A 19,716-nucleotide genomic window follows, 5' to 3' on the forward strand; every position below is an offset into this window, starting at 1 on the left:
AAAGTTCAGGCCATTTATGATTGGACTCAGCCGACATCTCTGAAGAGTCTACAAAAGTTCCTGGGCATTGCTAATTTTTATCGTCTCTTCATCAATAACTTTTCTAGTATTGCTAAACCGTTGACTGATTTAACCAAGAAGGGTGCTGATGTGGTCAATTGGTCTTCTGCTGCTGTGGAAGCTTTTCAGGAGTTGAAGCGTCGTTTTTCTTCTGCCCCTGTATTGTGCCAGCCAGATGTTTCGCTCCCGTTCCAGGTCGAGGTTGATGCTTCTGAGATTGGAGCAGGGGACTGTTTTGTCGCAAAGAAGTTCTGATGACTCAGTGATGAATCCGTGTGCCTTCTTTTCTAGGAAGTTTTCGCCTGCTCAGCGGAATTATGATGTTGGCAATCGAGAGTTGCTGGCCATGAAGTGGGCATTCGAGGAGTGGCGTCATTGGCTTGAAGGAGCTAAGCATCGCGTGGTGGTCTTGACTGATCACAAGAACTTGACTTATCTCGAGTCTGCCAAACGGTTGAATCCTAGACAGGCTCGTTGGTCGCTGTTTTTCTCCCGTTTTGACTTTGTGGTTTCGTACCTTCCAGGCTCTAAGAATGTGAAGGCGGATGCCCTGTCTAGGAGTTTTGTGCCCGACTCTCCGGGTTTGCCTGAGCCGGCGGGTATTCTCAAAGAGGGGGTAATTTTGTCTGCCATCTCCCCTGATTTGCGGCGGGTGCTGCAAAAATTTCAGGTTAATAGACCTGACCGTTGCCCAGCGGAGAAACTGTTTGTCCCTGATAAATGGACGAGTAGAGTTAGCTCTGAGGTTCATTGTTCGGTGTTGGCTGGTCATCCTGGAATCTTTGGTACCAGAGATTTGGTGGCTAGATCCTTTTGGTGGCCATCTCTGTCGCGGGATGTGCGTTCGTTTGTGCAGTCCTGTGGGACTTGTGCTCGGGCTAAGCCCTGCTGTTCTCGTGCCAGTGGGTCGCTTTTGCCCTTGCCGGTCCCGAAGAGGCCCTGGACACATATCTCTATGGATTTTATTTCGGATCTCCCTGTCTCGCAAAAGATGTCGGTCATTTGGGTGGTTTGTGATCGCTTCTCTAAGATGGTCCATTTGGTACCCTTATCTAAATTGCCTTCCTCCTCTGATTTGGTGCCATTGTTTTTCCAGCATGTGGTTCATTTACATGGCATTCCGGAGAACATCGTTTCGGACAGAGGTTCCCAGTTTGTTTCGAGGTTTTGGCGAGCCTTTTGTGCTAGGATGGGCATTGATTTGTCTTTTTCCTCGGCTTTCCATCCTCAGACAAATGGCCAAACTGAACGAACCAATCAGACCTTGGAAACATATCTGAGATGTTTTGTTTCTGCTGATCAGGATGATTGGGTGTCCTTTTTGCCTTTGGCTGAGTTCGCCCTTAATAATCGGGCCAGCTCGGCTACTTTGGTTTCTCCGTTATTCTGCAATTCTGGTTTCCATCCTGGTTTCTCTTCAGGGCAGGTTGAGTCTTCGGACTGTCCTGGTGTGGATACTGTGGTGGATAGGTTGCAGCAGATTTGGACTCATGTAGTGGACAATTTGACATTGTCCCAGGAGAAGGCTTAACGTTTTGCTAACCGCAGGCGCTGTGTGGGTCCCCGACTTCGTGTTGGGGATTTGGTTTGGTTGTCGTCTCGTTATATTCCTATGAAAGTTTCCTCTCCTAAGTTTAACCCTTATCCGGCTGAATAGGTACAATTGTAACTATTCCGTTTTAAAATTGCAATAACTTTTTTTTGAAAAGACGTAGAGGGCTGAAATTTCGTGACATCTCTACATTTTTGGTCCAGAATATATTGGCCAAATTTCAATAAAATATCTCCACCCGCTTCCGAGATAAGGGGTCGAGATCTTTTTGCATCCATAACAAGCTGCATAGGTACAAATGTACCTCATATATTTTGAATGAAGATAATGCAAGGGAAAAAGCATACATTTTTTTTTAATGATAATGCTATTTAACTATTATAAACAAGTAAAAAACTGTTCATTTACATTATAAAAGAAAATGTAAGAAACTTTTTTTTATTGATTTTCTTTGCAAGTAATGCATGTTGGCTTTGCTACAGAGTGTTCATCGCAAATGGGTTTCACACAAACCACACAAGACTTTCTAGTCTTGCGTTGTTTTCGCCTCAGGTCTCTGCAGACATAGCAACTACCAACAACAGGGGAGGGTCCACGACTACCATGAGGTATTTTGGGGCCAGCTGCTGGCTGCGATGCTACCACAATGCATCGTCCAAGCACCATTTCTACTGCACCTCGAAGAAAATGGTTTCTCATTATCATTTTGTTTGTACTACGATCTTCAATTGCAATCATACACAGCTGATTTGCGAGATCTTTCAGGAACTTTCTTCGTTGATCCTTTGCCCTGAAGCTTGGATTGTGTTCTCTGTAGATGATGTAGGATGCTAACCCACTGACATCAATCATATTGTAGAAAAATGCCAAAGTCCAACGTGATGTTCGTCGTTTCACAGTGTACTCTCCCAACATTTTATCCATAACATCAACGCCACCTTTTGTTATGTTGTAGTATTTTATTATCTCTGGCTTGGCTGCTAGTGTCTCTTCAACTTCTCCCGTCATGTGCATAGATGATAGAAGCACGACTGATTTGTTCTTCTTTGGTACATATGAACAGACTGTTGCATCATGATTGTAGGCAAAATTTGTCGAGTATACAGGCCTTTCTTTGGCAGGCTGCATGTTGTTAGGTAGGAACCTTTTGTTTTTTCTCACTGTACCAACTAGTGTCATGTTCCAGGAGTTCAATACCTTAGCTAGTTCCATGGTTGTAAAGAAGTTATCGGTGGTGACATTTCTTCCAGAGCCTTTATACGAGCTCACTAGGTCCAATACTGTTCGTTCTCCAATGTTTACTTGTCGAGGACCATCAGTTGGTTTCCCAGTGTAGAGCTGACCTTGTAAAGGGTAGGCATTTGATGAGTCACAAGCCCAGAAAATCTTTATGCCATATTTAGCTGGTTTTGAAGGTATATACTGGGTAAATTTAGTATGACCTCTAAATGGAAATAATTGCTCGTCGACGGTGATACAATGATATGGCTTGTAGGCTCTCTCCAGATTACTGTTCAGCATTGTCCAGATGTCCCGTATTGGTGCAGCTTTATCTGTTTGCACACGTTCTGCACGTGTATTTTCATTGTCAAACCTGATAAATCTGAGTATCATCTTGAAGCGGTCACGAGACATGGCTGCACGTATAAGAGGCAGAGCAGCAACATTCCACATTTCCTCCAGATTCTCTTTGTTGGCTCTGTGCACACCAGCAGCAATCAGTATGCCCAAAAATGCATGAAGTTCAGTTTCAGTAAATTGCTTGAATGTTTTTTGTGGTGGCCGTTTGGAAGAATCAGGAAAACGTTGTACCAGTTCGTTGTTGTAAGCATCACAAACTCTCTTGGCCTTTCGATTCGTTTCCCGTAATATGATGTCACACATCTCGGGAGTCATGATGGACTTGAATAGCTCTTTTGCTGTATATAGGTTGCTGATTGCTGCAGGGCCACCTCTTTGTCGTAGGACATTACGAGATTTTGTTTGTGCATTTGGCAGTGGATTACTGCACCATTGAGTTTCATCCTTAGCAGTCCAAATGTCGCCTGCACTTTGAGGCACAGAATCATTCTCAACACTTTCATCTGATTCGTATTCATTTTCATGCTCTATGACCATTTCTTGTTCAATGTCTGAATCTTCTTCAGTAACATCCACTTGTGGTACATAGTTTTCATCATCAGATGGAACATATGGTTCATCCTCATGCTCAGAATCAGATTCTTCTAGCATTCGCATTATTTCGTCAGACGTAAATCTGTAAATATGAAAAAATGTAAAATAAATAATTTTCCGAAATACTACATTATTGGCTTTTCACAAAATTATACTAACCTGCAAACACGTTTTCTTGGATTATGGCGGAAACTAGATCCAGCATTACTATCACTCATGATGACTTGCTAGATGAATTTTGGCTTCGTATTTTGTGCTGAATATAAATAAAACATCGTAAAACAATATGTAGATACTAATTATTATCCATTTTTCGTATAAAAATTATACCTATAGTGATAAGTTTCATACAAAATATATGTAAGCCAAGTCCAGGCTGAAAGACAATTTGACTGTTCTGTCCCCACATAATGAGAATAAAGGTATAATTGGCTGTTAGATGCTGTGAGACTTTCCTACCTTCGTTTCCAAGAAATTGAAGACTTCACAAGCCTAGAAATGTGTGCTCACAGCAATGAGATGAACAGCAAAATGGCTAATGAGAGGAGGGAGGCAGGAAGACAAGTAGAAGCCACTCCCAGTTTGAATTAACTTAATTGACAGCAACATAAGTGACCAGTAACAACACTGAACAATAGATATCAGCATAACATTTGTAGCTGAATGAACTTTAGTTTCTGAAACCAAGTAAAGTCTTCCCACAGTGGAGGTATATGTGAAGGTACAATTGTACCTATGCAGCCTGTTAAGGTTGTAAAATTATGCAGCCTGACAAGGGTTAAGCCTCGTTTTATTGGTCCGTATAGGGTTTCTGAGGTTCTTAATCCTGTGTCTTTTCGTTTGACCCTTCCAGCTTCTTTTTCCATCCATAATGTATTCCATAGGTCATTGTTGCAGAGATACGTGGAACCTGTGGTTCCATCCGTTGATCCTCCTGCCCCGGTTTTGGTTGAGGGGGAGTTGGAGTATATAGTGGAGAAGATTTTGGATTCTCGTATTTCGAGACGGAAACTCCAGTACCTGGTTAAGTGGAAGGGTTATGGTCAGGAAGATAATTCCTGGGTCTTTGCCTCTGATGTTCATGCTGCCGATCTGGTTCGTGCCTTTCATTTGGCTCATCCTGGTCGGCCTGGGGGCTCTGGTGAGGGTTCGGTGACCCCTCCTCAAGGGGGGGGTACTGTTGTGAATTCTGTGGTCAAGCTCCCTCTTGTGGTCATGAGTGGTACTTCGGCTGGATCTGTCCATGAGCTTCCTCTGGTGGATGTGAGTGGGGCTGCGGCTTCTGAGTTTCCTTCCTCAGGTGATGAGGTTAAGTCGTTAGGTGCTGCTCTATTTAACTCCACCTAGTTCTTTGTTCCTGGCCTCCAGTCAATGTTCCAGTATTGGTCTTGCTCTCTCCTGGATCGTTCTTGTGGCCTGTCTGCCCTGCATAAGCTAAGTTCTGCTTGCGTTACTTTTGTTTGCTATTTTTTCTGTCCAGCTTGCTATGTTGGTTTGTCTTGCTTGCTGGAAGCTCTGGGACGCAGAGGGAGCACCTCCGTACCGTTAGTCGGTGCGGAGGGTCTTTTTGCGCCCTCTGCGTGGTTGTTTGTAGATTTTTGTGCTGACCGCAAAGCTATCTTTCCTATCCTTGGTCTATTCAGTAAGTCGGGCCTCACTTTGCTAAAATGTATTTCATCTCTGTGTTTGTATTTTCATCTTTACTCACAGTCATTATATGTGGGGGGCTGCCTTTTCCTTTGGGGAATTTCTCTGAGGCAAGGTAGGCTTATTTATCTATCTTCAGGGCTAGCTAGTTTCTCAGGCTGTGCCCGAGGCGCCTAGGTCTGGTCAGGAGCGCTCCACGGCTACCTCTAGTGTGGTGTGATAGGATTAGGGATTGCGGTCAGCAGAGTTCCCACGTCTCAGAGCTCGTCCTATGTTATTAGTAACTATCAGGTCATTTTCAGTGCTCTTAACCACCAGGTCCATTGTGGTTCTAAATCACCAGTTCATAACATGCTCCCACCTGCTAACACTTTCTCTGATCCTTCTCACTGCTGGTGATATCTCTCCAAATCCTGGTCCTCCTCACCACATTCCCACAGTCATTTCTACCTCCCATCCACGCTCTATCACAACCTTCCATAACCTCTCTGACCTTATACCCATTCACCAGCCCCCGCTTCCCCAGTCCCACTAACAGGAGCTCTGTGGAGTGCTCGCTCTGTCTGCAACAAGCTTTCCTACATCCATGATCTTTTTGTTACTACCAAACTTTCCTTTCTCGCCATCACCGAAACCTGGCAAACCCCTTCTGACACAGCCTCTCCTGCTGCACTTTCCTATGGTGGCATCCACCTTTCTCACACCCCCCGCCCCAGCAGCAAACATGGCGGAGGAGTTGGTTTTCTCCTGTCAGATACATGCTCCTTCACCCCAATCCCACTGCCAACCTCTGATACCCTCCCTTCCTTTGAGGTGCACTCTGTGCGCATCTACTCCCCCTCCAACCTCCAACTGGCTGTCATCTACTGCCCCCCAGGGCCAGCCACCATCTTCTTTGACCACTTCACCACCTGGCTACTTCATTTCCGTTCTGCGGACATCCCTACTATCATCATGGGCGACTTCAACATCCCCACTGACACTTCCTTCTCAGCTGCCACTAAACTTCTATCTCTCATTTCCTCCTTCGGCCTCACTCAATGGTCTTCTACAGCCACCCACAAATTTGGCCACACACTGGACCTCATCTTCACCCGCCTCTGCTCTCTATCTAACCTTTCTAACTCACCTCTTCCTCTCTCTGACCACAATCTTCTCACATTCTCTTCCCTCTCCACTAGGGTTGAGCGACCTTTACTTTTATAGGATCGGGTCGGGTTTCATGAAACCCGACTTTTTCAAAAGTCGGGTCGAGTGAAATCGGCCGATATTATAAAAAAGTCGGGGTCGGCCGAAACTCGAAACCCAATGCAGTGGATTGGGTTTACAATGGTTCCCAGGGTCTGAAGTAGCGGAAACTCTCCTTCAGGCCTTGGGATCCATATTTAAGTGTAAAATAAAGAATTAAAATAAAAAATATCGCCTAATAGGAATATACTCACCCTCGGGCGCGCCCTGCTTCTTTCCGGCAGCCTTCCTTCCTAAGAATCAGCCCTTCCAGGACCTTCGGTGACGTCGCGGTGACGTCTCGGCTTGTGATTGGTCGCGCGAGCGGTCACATGGGCGGCCGCGCGACCAATCACAAGTAGTGTTGAGCATTCCGATACCGCAAGTATCGGGTATCGGCCGATACTTGCGGTATCGGAATTCCGATACCGAGATCCGATACTTTTGTGGTATCAGGTATCGGTATCGGATCCATAGAGATGTGTAAAATAAAGAATTAAAATAAAAAATATTGATATGCTCACCTCTCCGGCGGCCCCTGGACATCACGCTGGTAACCGGCCGGCTTCTTTGTTTAAAATGAGCGCCTTTAGGACCTGCGAATGACGTCGCGGGTTCTGATTGGTCGCGTGCCGCTCATGTGATCGCCACGCGACCAATCAGAAGCCGCGACGTCATTCTCATTCACTAAACTCCTAATTCTAGGAATTAAGGACCTGGGAATGACGTTGCGGCTTCTGATTGGTCGCGTGGCGGTCACATGGGCGGCACGCGACCAATCAGAACCCACGACATCATTCGCAGGTCCTAAAGGCGCTCATTTTAAACAAAGAAGCCTGCTGGTTACCAGCGTGAAGTCCAGGGGCCGCCGGAGAGGTGAATATATCAATATTTTTTATTTTAATTCTTTATTTTACACCTTAATATGGATCCCAGGGCCTGAAGGAGAGTTTCCTCTCCTTCAGACCCTGGGAACCATCAGAATACCTTCCGATACTTGGAATCCCATTGACTTGTATTGGTATCGGATATCGGTATCGGCGATATCCGATATTTTTCGGGTATCGGCCCGATACTATTCGATACCGATACTTTCAAGTATCGGACGGTATCGCTCAACACTAATCACAAGCCGCGACGTCACCGCGACGTCACCGCAAGGTCCTGGAAGGCTGATTCTAAGGAAGGAAGGTTCCCGGTTAGTACCCGGGCGCGTCAGAGGGTAAATATGGCGATATTTTTTATTTTAATTCTTTATTTTACACTTAAATCCGAATTCCGATACCAATTCCCGATATCTTAAACATATCGGGAATCGGTATCGGAATTCCGATTCCAGATTCAGAAGATCGCCGACTTCATGGCCGACCCCACACAGGGGTCGGGTCGGGTTTCATGAAACCCGACTTTGCCAAAAGTCGGCGACTTCTGAAAATTGCCGACCCGTTTCGCTCAACCCTACTCTCCACTCCATGTCTACAATCCCCACCCCACAAACTTTCACACCCTCGCAGAAATCTTAAACACCTTGACCTACACTCATTCTCTGAATCCCTCCTCCCTCTCACAGATATAAGTTGCTTACACAATGCAGATGATGCTGCCACTCTATATAACACCACAATAGCTGTAGCTATGGAATCTGCTGCCCCACTTACACATACCAAAGCTCGCAAAATCAACAGACAGCCCTGGCACACCAGCCTGACCAAAGAACTGAGGCGAGCTTCCAGGGCTGCTGAGCGCCGATGGAAAAGATCCCACTCCAACGAGCACTTCATCGCATTCAAACAGTCTCTCACTAATTTCAAGACCACACTCGCCACAGCTAAACAAACCTACTTTTCATCTCTCATATCCTCCCTGTCTCACAACCCTAAACAGTTATTAAACACCTTCAATTCTCTCCTCCGTCCCCCAGCACCTCCTCCCTCCCCACTCATCTCAGCTGAAGACTTTGCCTCATTTTTCAAGCAGAAGATTGATAATATCAGAGACAGTTTTGGTCAACAACCCCCAGAGCCCTTCCTCCCGACTTCCCAGTCCTCCACCTCCATAACCAACTTCTCCACCATTACAGAAGATCGACTCTCCACTCTACTCTCAAGATCACATATCACCACCTATGCACTTGACCCGATTTCATCCTACGTCATCCCAAACCTCACCACAGTCTTCATCCCAACCCTAACCCATCTCTTCAACCTATCACTAACAACTGGTGTTTTCCCCTCAAGCTTTAAACATGCCTCCATCACACCTATCCTCAAAAAGCCCTCTCTTGACCCATCCTCTGTATCTAGCTATCGCCCTATATCACTTCTCCCCTATGCCTCCAAGCTACTGGAACAACACGTCTACCTTGAACTGTCCTCCCATCTCTCTCTTCTTGCTCCCTCTTTGACCGCTTACAATCTGGCTTCCGGTCACACCATTCCACTGAAACTGCCCTAACTAAGGTCACCAATGACCTCTTAACCGCCAAGAGCAAGCGACAATACTCTGTCCTCCTCCTCCTGGACCTGTCGGCTGCCTTTGACACAGTGGACCATTCCCTATTATTACAGACCCTCTCATCCCTTGGCATCACAGACTTGGCCCTATCCTGGATCTCATCATACCAGACAGACCGGACATTCAGCGTCTCCCACTCACACACCACCTCCTCACCTCATCCCCTATCTGTCGGAGTCCCACAAGATTCAGTCCTAGGGCCCCTGCTCATCTCCATTTACACCATTGGCATGGGACAGCTCATGGAATCTCATGGCTTTCAGTATCATCTCTATGCTTATGACACACAGATCTACATCTCTGGACCAGACATCACCTCCGTACTAACCAGAATCCCTCAATGTCTGTCCACTATTTTATCCTTCTTCTCTGCTAGATTTCTGAAATTTAACATGGACAAAGCAGAATTCATCATCTTTCCCCCATCTCACGTGACCCCCTTTTCGAATCTATCCATTACAGTAAATGGCTGCGCACTCTCCCCAGTCCCACAAGCTTGCTGCCTCGGGGTAATCCTTGATGGTTATATCTCCTTCAAACCACATATCCAAGTCCTTTCCACTTCCTGCTAACTTCAACTCCAAAATATTTCACGAACCCGTTCATTCCTCAACCAAGAATCTGCAAAAACCCTAGTCCATGCCCTCATCATCTCTTGCCTTGACTACTGCAACCACCTGCTCTGTGGCCTCCCCTCTAACACTCTCGCACCCCTCCAATCTATTCTAAACTCTGCTGCCCGTCTAATCCACCTGTCCCCCCACTATTCCCCAGCTTCTCCCCTCTGTCAATCCCTTCACTGGCTCCCCATTGCCCAGAGACTCCAGTACAAAACCCTAACCATGACATACAAAGCCATCCACAACCTGTCTCCTCCATACATCTGTGACCTCGTCTCCTGGTACTTACCTACACGCAACCTCCGATCCTCACAAGACCTCCTTCTCTACTCCCCTCTTATCCCCTCTTCCCACAATCGTATATAAGATTTCTCTCGCGTATCACTCCTACTCTGGAACCCTCTACCCCAACATATCAGACTTTCACCTACCATCGAAACCTTCAAAAAGAACCTGAAAACCTACCTCTTCCGGCAAGCCTATAACCTGCAGTAACCACCGATTGACCAAACCGCTGCATGACCAGTTCTACCCTCACCTACTGCATTCTCACCCTTCCCTTGTAGATTCTGAGCCTTCGCAAGCAGGGTCCTCTCTCCTCCTGTACCAGTTATGACTTGTATTGTTTAAGATTATTGTACTTGTTTTAATTATGTATACCCCTCCTTACATGTAAAGCGCCATGGAATAAATGGCGCTATAACAATAAACAATAATAATAATAAATACCTGTATGTCATCTCCTCCTGTATATAGTATGTACCTGTATGTCATCTCATCTTGTATATAGTATGTACCTATGTGTCATCTGCTCCTGTATATAGTATATTCCTCATCTCCTCCTGTATATAGTATGTACCTGTATGTCATCTCCTCCTGTATATAGTATATACCTGTGTGTCATCTCCTCCTGTATGTAGTATATACCTGTGTGTCATCTCCCCTGTATATAGTATATACTTGTGTGTCATCTCCCCTGTATATAGTATGTACCTGTATGTCATCTCCCATGTATAAAGCATATACCAGTGTGTCATCTCATCCTGTATATAGTATATAAATGTTTGTTTTTGAAGGATAATACCAGACTTGTGTGTGTTTTAGAGCGAGTTTCATGTGTCAAGTTGTGTGTGTTAAGTTGCATGTGGCTACATGCATGTAGCGACTTTTGTAAGATGAGTGTTGTGTGGCGACATGCGTGTAGCAACTTTTTGTGTGTCGAGTTGCATGTGACAGGTTAGTGTAGCAAGTTGTGTGCAGCAAGTTTTGCGCATGGAGAGTTTTGCGCGTGGAGAGGTTTATGTGTGGTGCGTTTTGATTATGTGCAAGTTTTGTGTGAGGCAACTTTTGCATATGTTGCAACTTTTGTGCATGTGGCAATTTTTCCACGTGTGCAAGTTTTGCATGTGGCGAGTTTTCCATGAGGTGAGTTTTGCACGTGTGGCGAGTTTTGCGTGAGCCTAGTTTTGCATGTGGCGAGTTTTGCGCGTGGCGAGTTTTGAGCGGCGACTTTTGTGTTTCGACTTTTATTTGGCGAGGTTGGTGTATGTGTGGTGAAATGTGTGCTGAGGGTGGTATATGTGTTCAAGCACGTGGAAGTGTGGGGCACATTTTGTGTGTGTGTTCATATCCCCGTGTATGGTGAGTATCCCCTGTCGGGGCCCCACCTTAGCAACTGTATGGTATATACTCTTTGGAGCCATCGCTCTCACTCTTTAAGTCCCCCTTTTTCACATCTGGCAGCTGTCAATTTGCCTCCAACACTTTTCCTTTCACTTTTTCCCCATTATGTAGATTAGGGCAAAATTGTTTGGTGAATTGGAACGTGCGGGGTTAAAATTTTGCCTCACAACATAGCCTATAACGCTCCCTGGGTCCAGACGTGTGACTGTGCAAAATTTTGTGGCTGTAGCTGCGACTGTGCAGATGCCAATCCCGGACACACACACACATACACACATACACACACATTCAGCTTTATATATTAGATTAGGTGCAGAAATTCTCCATAAAACCTGCAGCATCAAAAACACAGAAAAAAACAGCCTTAATAAATCCAGGTCAGATTACCAATGCACTAGCAGGATGGAGGAAACCCCATGATAAAGTCAGGGACAGTAAGGCTGCTGTCACACTAGCAATATTTGGTCAGTACTTTACATCAGTATTTGTAAGCCAAAACCAGGAGTGGGTGATAAATGCAGAAGTGGTGCATATGTTTCTATTATACTTTTCCTCTAATTGTTCCACTCCTGGTTTTGGCTTACAAATACTGATGTAAAATACTGACCAAATACTGCTAGTGTGACGACAGCCTAAACGTGCAAAATACTGGTGAAGCAACCACTCACAAACAATTCATGCCTACTATTGAAAAATGCTCACAGATGAGGCTTGCATGGAGCGCCAGTCACACAAGTACGTGTGATGCACTATGTCTAGCTTACAGTCTATTGATGATGGCCATAGATCAAGCGGGCTGCCCATCACTATATTGGTGCACCCCACAAGACAGACACATCAATTCACGTAACCAACACTAATCCTCCTGATGTTTCCTGCTAGTCCATTGGTAATTACTGTTGAGCATTCCGATACTGCAAATATCGGGCATTGGCCGATATTCGCTGTATCAGAATTTTGATACCGAGTTCCGATACTTTTGCGATATCGGATACCGGAATCAGAAGTTCCCATAGTGCAATGATGCACTACAATGGAGTGTGGGTGGTGCGTGGGCGGAGACTGCATGTCTGTGTGTGCAGGTGGGGTTTGTGTGTGACCGTGGGGGTCTGTGCGGGCCTGCTGGGGGTCTGTGTGTGCCTGCAGGGGGTCTGTACATGCCTGCCAGGGCTCTGTGTGAGCTGCCGGGGCTCTGTGTGGGTCTGCCAGGGCTCTGTGCGAGCTGCCGGGGGTCTGTGCAAGACTGCCGAGGGCTCTGTGTGGGCTGCCGGGGCTCTGTGCGGGTCTGCCGGGGCTTTGTGCATGCCTGCCAGGGGTTCTGTGCGGGCTGCCGGGGCTCTGCACGGGCCTGCCGAGGCTCTGTGCGGGCTGCCGGGGCTCTGCACGGGCCTGCCGAGGCTCTGTGCGGGCTGCCGGGGCTCTGTGCGGGCTATACATACAGACATATAGTACATTAACCCCTTCAAGACCCAGCCTATTTTGACCTTAAAGACCTTGCCGTTTTTTGCAATTCTGACCAGTGTCCCTTTATGAGGTAATAACTCAGGAACGCTTCAACGGATCCTAGCGGTTCTGAGATTGTTTTTTCGTGACATATTGGGCTTCATGTTAGTGGTAAATTTAGGTCAATAAATTCTGCATTTATTTGTGATAAACACGGAAATTTGGCGAAAATTTTGAAAATTTCGCAATTTTCACATTTTGAATTTTTATTCTGTTAAACCAGAGAGATATGTGACACAAAATAGTTAATAAATAACATTTCCCACATGTTTACTTTACATCAGCACAATTTTGGAAACAAAATTTTTTTTTGTTAGGAAGTTATAAGGGTTAAAATTCGACCAGCGATTTGTCATTTTTACAACGAAATTTACAAAACCATTTTTTTTAGGGACCACCTCACATTTGAAGTCAGTTTGAGGGGTCTATATGGCTGAAAATACCCAAAAGTGACACCATTCTAAAAACTGCACCCCTCAAGGTACTCAAAACCACATTCAAGAAGTTTATTAACCCTTCAGGTGCTTCACAGCAGCAGAAGCAACATGGAAGGAAAAAATGAACATTTAACTTTTTAGTCACAAAAATTATCTTTTAGCAACAATTTTTTTATTTTCCCAATGGTAAAAGGAGAAACTGAACCACGAAAGTTGTTGTCCAATTTGTCCTGAGTACGCTGATACTTCATATGTGGGGGTAAACCACTGTTTTGGCGCACGGCAGGGCTTGGAAGGGAAGGAGCGCCATTTGACTTTTTGAATCAAAAATTGGCTCCACTCTTTAGCGGACACCATGTCACGTTTGGAGAGCCCCCGTGTGCCTAAAAATTGGAGCTCCCCCACAAGTGACCCCATTTTGGAAACTAGACGCCCCAAGGAACTTATCTAGATGCATAGTGAGCACTTTGAACCCCCAGGTGCTTCACAAATTGATCCGTAAAAATGAAAAAGTACTTTTTTTTCACAAAAAAATTCTTTTAGCCTCAATTTTTTCATTTTCACATGGGCAACAGGATAAAATGGATCCTAAAATGTGTTGGGCAATTTCTCCTGAGTACACCAATACCTCACATGTGGAGGTAAACCACTGTTTGGGCACATGGTAAGGCTCGGAAGGGAAGGAGCGCCATTTGACTTTTTGAATGAAAAATTATTTCCATCGTTAGCGGACACCATGTCGCGTTTGGATAGCTCCTGTGTGCCTAAACATTGGCGCTCCCCCACAAGTGACCCCATTTTGGAAACTAGACCCCCCAAGGAACTAATTTAGATGCCTAGTGAGCACTTTAAACCCTCAGGTGCTTCACAAATTGATCTGTAAAAATGAAAAAGTACTTTTTTTTCACAAAAAAATTCTTTTCGCCTCAATTTTTTCATTTTCACATGGGCAGTAGGATAAAATGGATCATAAAATTTGTTGGGCAATTTCTCCTGAGTACGCCGATACCTCATATGTGGGGGTAAACCACTGTTTGGGCACTCGGCAGGGCTCGGAAGAGAAGGCGCGCCATTTGACTTTTTGAATGGAAAATTAGCTCCAATTGTTAGCGGACACCATGTCGCGTTTGGAGAGCCCCTGTGTGCCTAAACATTGGAGCTCCCGCACAAGTGACCCCATTTTGGAAACTAGACCCCCCAAGGAACTTATCTAGATGCATATTGAGCACTTTAAACCCCCAGGTGCTTCACAGAAGTTTATAACGCAGAGCCATGAAAATAAAAAATAATTTTTCTTTCCTCAAAAATGATTTTTTAGCCTGGAATTTCCTATTTTGCCAAGGATAATAGGAGAAATTGGACCCCAAATATTGTTGTCCAGTTTGTCCTGAGTACGCTGATACCCCATATGTGGGGGTAAACCACTGTTTGGGCGCACGGCAGGGCTCGGAAGGGATGGCACGCCATTTGGCTTTTTAAATGGAAAATTAGCTCCAATCATTAGCGGACACCATGTCACGTTTGGAGAGCCCCTGTGTGCCTAAACATTGGAGATCCCCCAGAAATGACACCATTTTAGAAACTAGACCCCCAAAGGAACTAATCTAGATGTGTGGTGAGGACTTTGAACCCCCAAGTGCTTCACAGAAGTTTATAACGCAGAGCCATGAAAAAAAAAAAAAAAATTATTTTCTCAAAAATGATCTTTTAGCCTGCAATTTTTTATTTTCCCAAGGGTAACAGGAGAAATTTGACCCCAAAAATTGTTGTCCAGTTTCTCCTGAGTACGCTGATACCCCATATGTGGGGGTAAATCACTGTTTGGGCACATGCCGGGGCTCGGAAGTGAAGTAGTGACGTTTTGAAATGCAGACTTTGATGGAATGCTCTGTGGGCGTCACGTTGCGTTTGCAGAGCCCCTGATGTGGCTTAACAGTAGAAACCCCCCACAAGTGACCCCATTTTGGAAACTAGACCCCCAAAGGAACTTATCTAGATGTGTGGTGAGCACTTTGAACCCCCAAGTGCTTCATAGAAGTTTATAATGCAGAGCCGTGAAAATAATAAATACGTTTTCTTTCCTCAAAAATAATTATTTAGCCCAGAGTTTTTTAATTTTCCCAAGGGTAACAGGAGAAATTTGACCCCAATATTTGTTGTCCAGTTTCTCCTGAGTACGGTGATACCCCATATGTGGGGGTAAACTACTGTTTGGGCACATGCCGGGGCTTGGAATTGAAGTAGTGACGTTTTGAAATGCAGACTTTGATGGAATGCTCTGCGGGCGTCACGTTGCGTTTGCAGAGCCCCTGATGTGCCTAAACAGTAGAAACCCCCCACAAGTGACCCCATTTTGGAAACTAGACCCTGAAAGGAACTTATCTAGATGTGTGGTGAGCACTTTGAACCCCCAAGTGCTTCATAGAAGTTTATAATGCAGAGCCGTGAAAATAATAAATACGTTTTCTTTCCTCAAAAATAATTATTTAGCCCAGAATTTTTTATTTTCCCAAGGGTTACAGGAGAAATTGGACCCCAAAAGTTGTTGTCCAGTTTCTCCTGAGTACGCTGATACCCCATATGTGGGGGTAAACCACTGTTTGGGCACACGTCGGGGCTCAGAAGGGAAGTAGTGACTTTTGAAATGCAGACTTTGATGGAATGGTCTGCGGGCGTCACGTTGCGTTTGCAGAGCCCCTGGTGTGCCTAAACAGTAGAAACCCCCCACAAGTGACCCCATTTTGGAAACTAGACCCCCCAAGGAACTTATCTAGATATGTGGTGAGCACTTAGAACCCCCAAGTGCTTCACAGACGTTTACAACACAGAGCCGTGAAAATAAAAAATCATTTTTCTTTCCTCAAAAATTATGTTTTAGCAAGCATTTTTTTAGATTCACAAGGGTAACAGGAGAAATTGGACCCCAGTAATTGTTGCGCAGTTTGTCCTGAGTATGCTGGTACCCCATATGTGGGGGTAAACCACTGTTTGGGCGCACGTCGGGGCTCGGAAGTGAGGGAGCACCATTTGAATTTTTGAATACGAGATTGGCTGGAATCAATGGTGGCGCCATGTTGCGTTTGGAGACCCCTGATGTGCCTAAACAGTGGTAACCCCTCAATTCTAACTCCAACACTAACCCCAACACACCCCTAACCCTAATCCCAACTGTAGCCATAATCCTAATCACAACCCTAACCCCAACACACCCCTAACCACAACACTAATTCCAACCCTAACCCTAAGGCTATGTGCCCACGTTGCGGATTCGTGTGAGATATTTCCGCACCATTTTTGAAAAATCTGCGGGTAAAAGGCACTGTGTTTTACCTGCGGATTTTCCGCGGATTTCCAGTGTTTTTTGTGCGGATTTCACCTGCTGATTCCTATTGAGGAACAGGTGTAAAACGCTGCGGAATCCGCACAAAGAATTCACATGCTGCGGAAAATACAACGCAGCGTTCCCGCGCGGTATTTTCCGCATCACGGGCACAGCGGATTTGGTTTTTCTTATGTTTACATGGTACTGTAAACCTGATGGAACACTGCTGCGAATCCGCAGCCAAATCCGCACCGTGTGCACATAGCCTAATTCTAAAGGTATGTGCACACGCTGCGGAAAACGCTGCGGATCCGCAGCAGTTTCCCATGAGTGTACAGTTCAATGTAAACCTATGGGAAACAAAAATCGCTGTACACATGCTGCGGAAAAACTGCACGGAAATGCAGCGGTTTACATTCCGCAGCATGTCACTTCTTTGTGCGGATTCCGCAGCGGTTTTACAACTGCTCCAATAGAAAATCGCAATTGTAAAACCGCAGTGAAATGCGCAGAAAAAAACGCGGTAAATCCGCCATAAATCCGCAGCGGTTTAGCACTGCGGATTTATCAAATCCGCAGCGGAAAAATCCGCAGAGGACCAGAATACGTGTGCACATTCCTAACCCTAACCCTAGCCCTAACCCTAACCCTACCCCTAACCCTACCCCTACCCCTAACCCTAACCCTACCCCTAACCCTAACCCTACCCCTAACCCTACCCCTAACCCTACCCCTAACCCTACCCCTAACCCTAACCCTACCCCTAACCCTACCCCTAACCCTATTCTAACATTAGTGGAAAAAAAAAAATTTCTTTATTTTTTTATTGTCCCTACCTATGGGGGTGACAAAGGGGGGGGGGGGGTCATTTATTATTTTTTTTATTTTGATCACTGAGATAGATTATATCTCAGTGATCAAAATGCACTTTGGAACGAATCTGCCGGCCGGCAGATTCGGCGGGCGCACTGCACATGCGCCCGCCATTTTGGAAGATGGCGGCGCCCGGGAGAAGACGGACGGGACCACGGCTGGATCGGTAAGTATGATAGGGTGGGGGGGGACCACGGGGGGGGGATCGGAGCACGGGGGGGGGAATCGGAGCGCGGGAGGGGTGGAACGGAGCGCGGGGGGCGTGGAACGGAGCACGGGGGGGCTGGAACGGAGCACGGGGGGGTGGAACGGAGCACGGGGGGGGTGGATCGGAGTGCAGGGGGGGTGATTGGAGCACGGGGGGGTGATTGGAGCACGGGGGGAGCGGACACGAGTACGGGGGGGAGCGGAGCACAGGGCGGAGGGGAGCCGGAGCAGTGTACCGGCCAGATCGGGGGGGTGGGGGGGCGATCGGAGGGGTGGGGTGGGGGCACACTAGTATTTCCAGCCATGGCCGATGATATTTCAGCATCGGCCATGGCTGGATTGTAATATTTCACCCGTTATAATGGGTGAAATATTACAAATCGCTCTGATTGGCAGTTTCACTTTCAACAGCCAATCAGAGCGATCGTAGCCACGAGGGGGTGAAGCCACCCCCCCTGGGCTAAACTACCACTCCCCCTGTCCCTGCAGATCGGGTGAAATGGGAGTTAACCCTTTCACCCGATCTGCAGGGACGCGATCTTTCCATGACGCCGCATAGGCGTCATGGGTCGGATTGGCACCGACTTTCATGACGCCTACGTGGCGTCAAAGGTCGGGAAGGGGTTAAACATAGAGTACAAACTCACCATTACTTGTCATTTTGATCCCCAAAGCCAGTGTCACCTGTAAAAAAGATTAAAATAATAAACAACCAATATACTCCCTGTCCGCAGAAATCCACGAGTGTCCCATGACGATCTCCCGTGGAGAACGGCAGAATCAGCTGATGCGACCGCTCTCCAGGGGCTCCTGGAACACAATGATGGGAGGAAAGTATCCTTCACACTGTATTCCTCAGCCGCTGTAAAAAATAGTCCCTAGTCTCATTTTTGGCATTGCTGTGTGAGAAATTTTCCCACGCATCAATTGCCATAAAGTGAGACTTTTAACTATAGTAGCCTCTGGGATGCACTGCAGGAGCCATTGTCTCCTGTCAGTGTGTCACTGAGGGTCCTATAAAGCAGTGACATCACCCGATGTCACTGTTCTGTAGGGGACATCGTCGTGGGACACTCATTATTAATTGGACTACGGTGGACAGGTAGTATACGGTTTATTATTTTACATTTTTTTGCAGGTGCTGAAGTATGGTAAGTATGGTTAAATGAAGAATATTAAAATTCTTTTTTCCTAATGTGTGTGTGTTTTATTAACCCTTTATTACTATTGGATTAATAATGGATAGGCGTCTTATTGACACCTCTCCGTTACTAACCCGGCTTAATGTCACCTTACAATAGCAAGGTGACATTAACCCTTTATCCCACCGTTACACGGGAGTGGGAAGAGAGGGGCTAAGTGCCGGAATTGGCGAATCTTAGAGATTCGCCATTTCTGGGGCAGCTGCGGACAGGTATTTGTAGCCGGGGGAGCAAATATCCATGGTCTATATCCAGGCTATGAATATCAGTCCGCAGCTGTCTGCGTAGCCTTTCTGGCTATAAAATATAGGGGGACCCCACGTAATTTTTTTAGGGGTCCCTGTTAGGTGTCGAGTTCCCGCCTCTGCACAGGAGGAATCTCAAACCATCTCTGCTGCGGTCTCCCATTCTTCTCCAGCCGCAGTGGAGTCTGCTCAGCGGAGTCATCGTTCCCAGCATCTTGCTCAGTCTCACTCTGCTGGGCAGCGGCGAGCAGACGCTTTTGGCATCTAAGTCCTGCTTTTTCCCTTCTGAGCATGCCTAGGGTGAGATCTTCCATTGGAGATCGAGGGTCACATGCTCAGATGCTGGAGCGGTTCCCATTGGTCCTTTATTGGAAGGTCCTGAACGTGCTGCAGCTATATAAGCTGCGCATGACCGCACGGCCATGCGCTAGTGTACATTTGTAAACGTG

At 46.2% G+C, this 19,716-nt stretch overlaps 2 protein-coding genes across 2 annotated transcripts in view; both read right to left on the minus strand.

Moving 5' to 3' along the window:
• LOC138674484 (dynein axonemal heavy chain 3-like) overlaps window positions 1-19,716 on the minus strand; it is a 3,367,401-nt gene that overhangs the window by 2,139,555 nt on the left and 1,208,130 nt on the right. The window lies entirely within an intron of this gene.
• LOC138675860 (piggyBac transposable element-derived protein 4-like) lies at window positions 1,950-4,040 on the minus strand. The gene is made up of 2 exons (XM_069764448.1): window positions 3,947-4,040; window positions 1,950-3,869 (listed from the first exon to the last, which is right to left on the minus strand). Exons 1-2 carry the CDS (start codon window positions 4,003-4,005, stop codon window positions 2,051-2,053), a joined length of 1,878 nt encoding a protein of 625 aa, XP_069620549.1. The 5' UTR covers window positions 4,006-4,040; the 3' UTR covers window positions 1,950-2,050.

This window comes from Ranitomeya imitator, chromosome 4 (assembly GCF_032444005.1).
Source record: "Ranitomeya imitator isolate aRanImi1 chromosome 4, aRanImi1.pri, whole genome shotgun sequence".
NCBI lineage: Eukaryota > Metazoa > Chordata > Amphibia > Anura > Dendrobatidae > Ranitomeya > Ranitomeya imitator.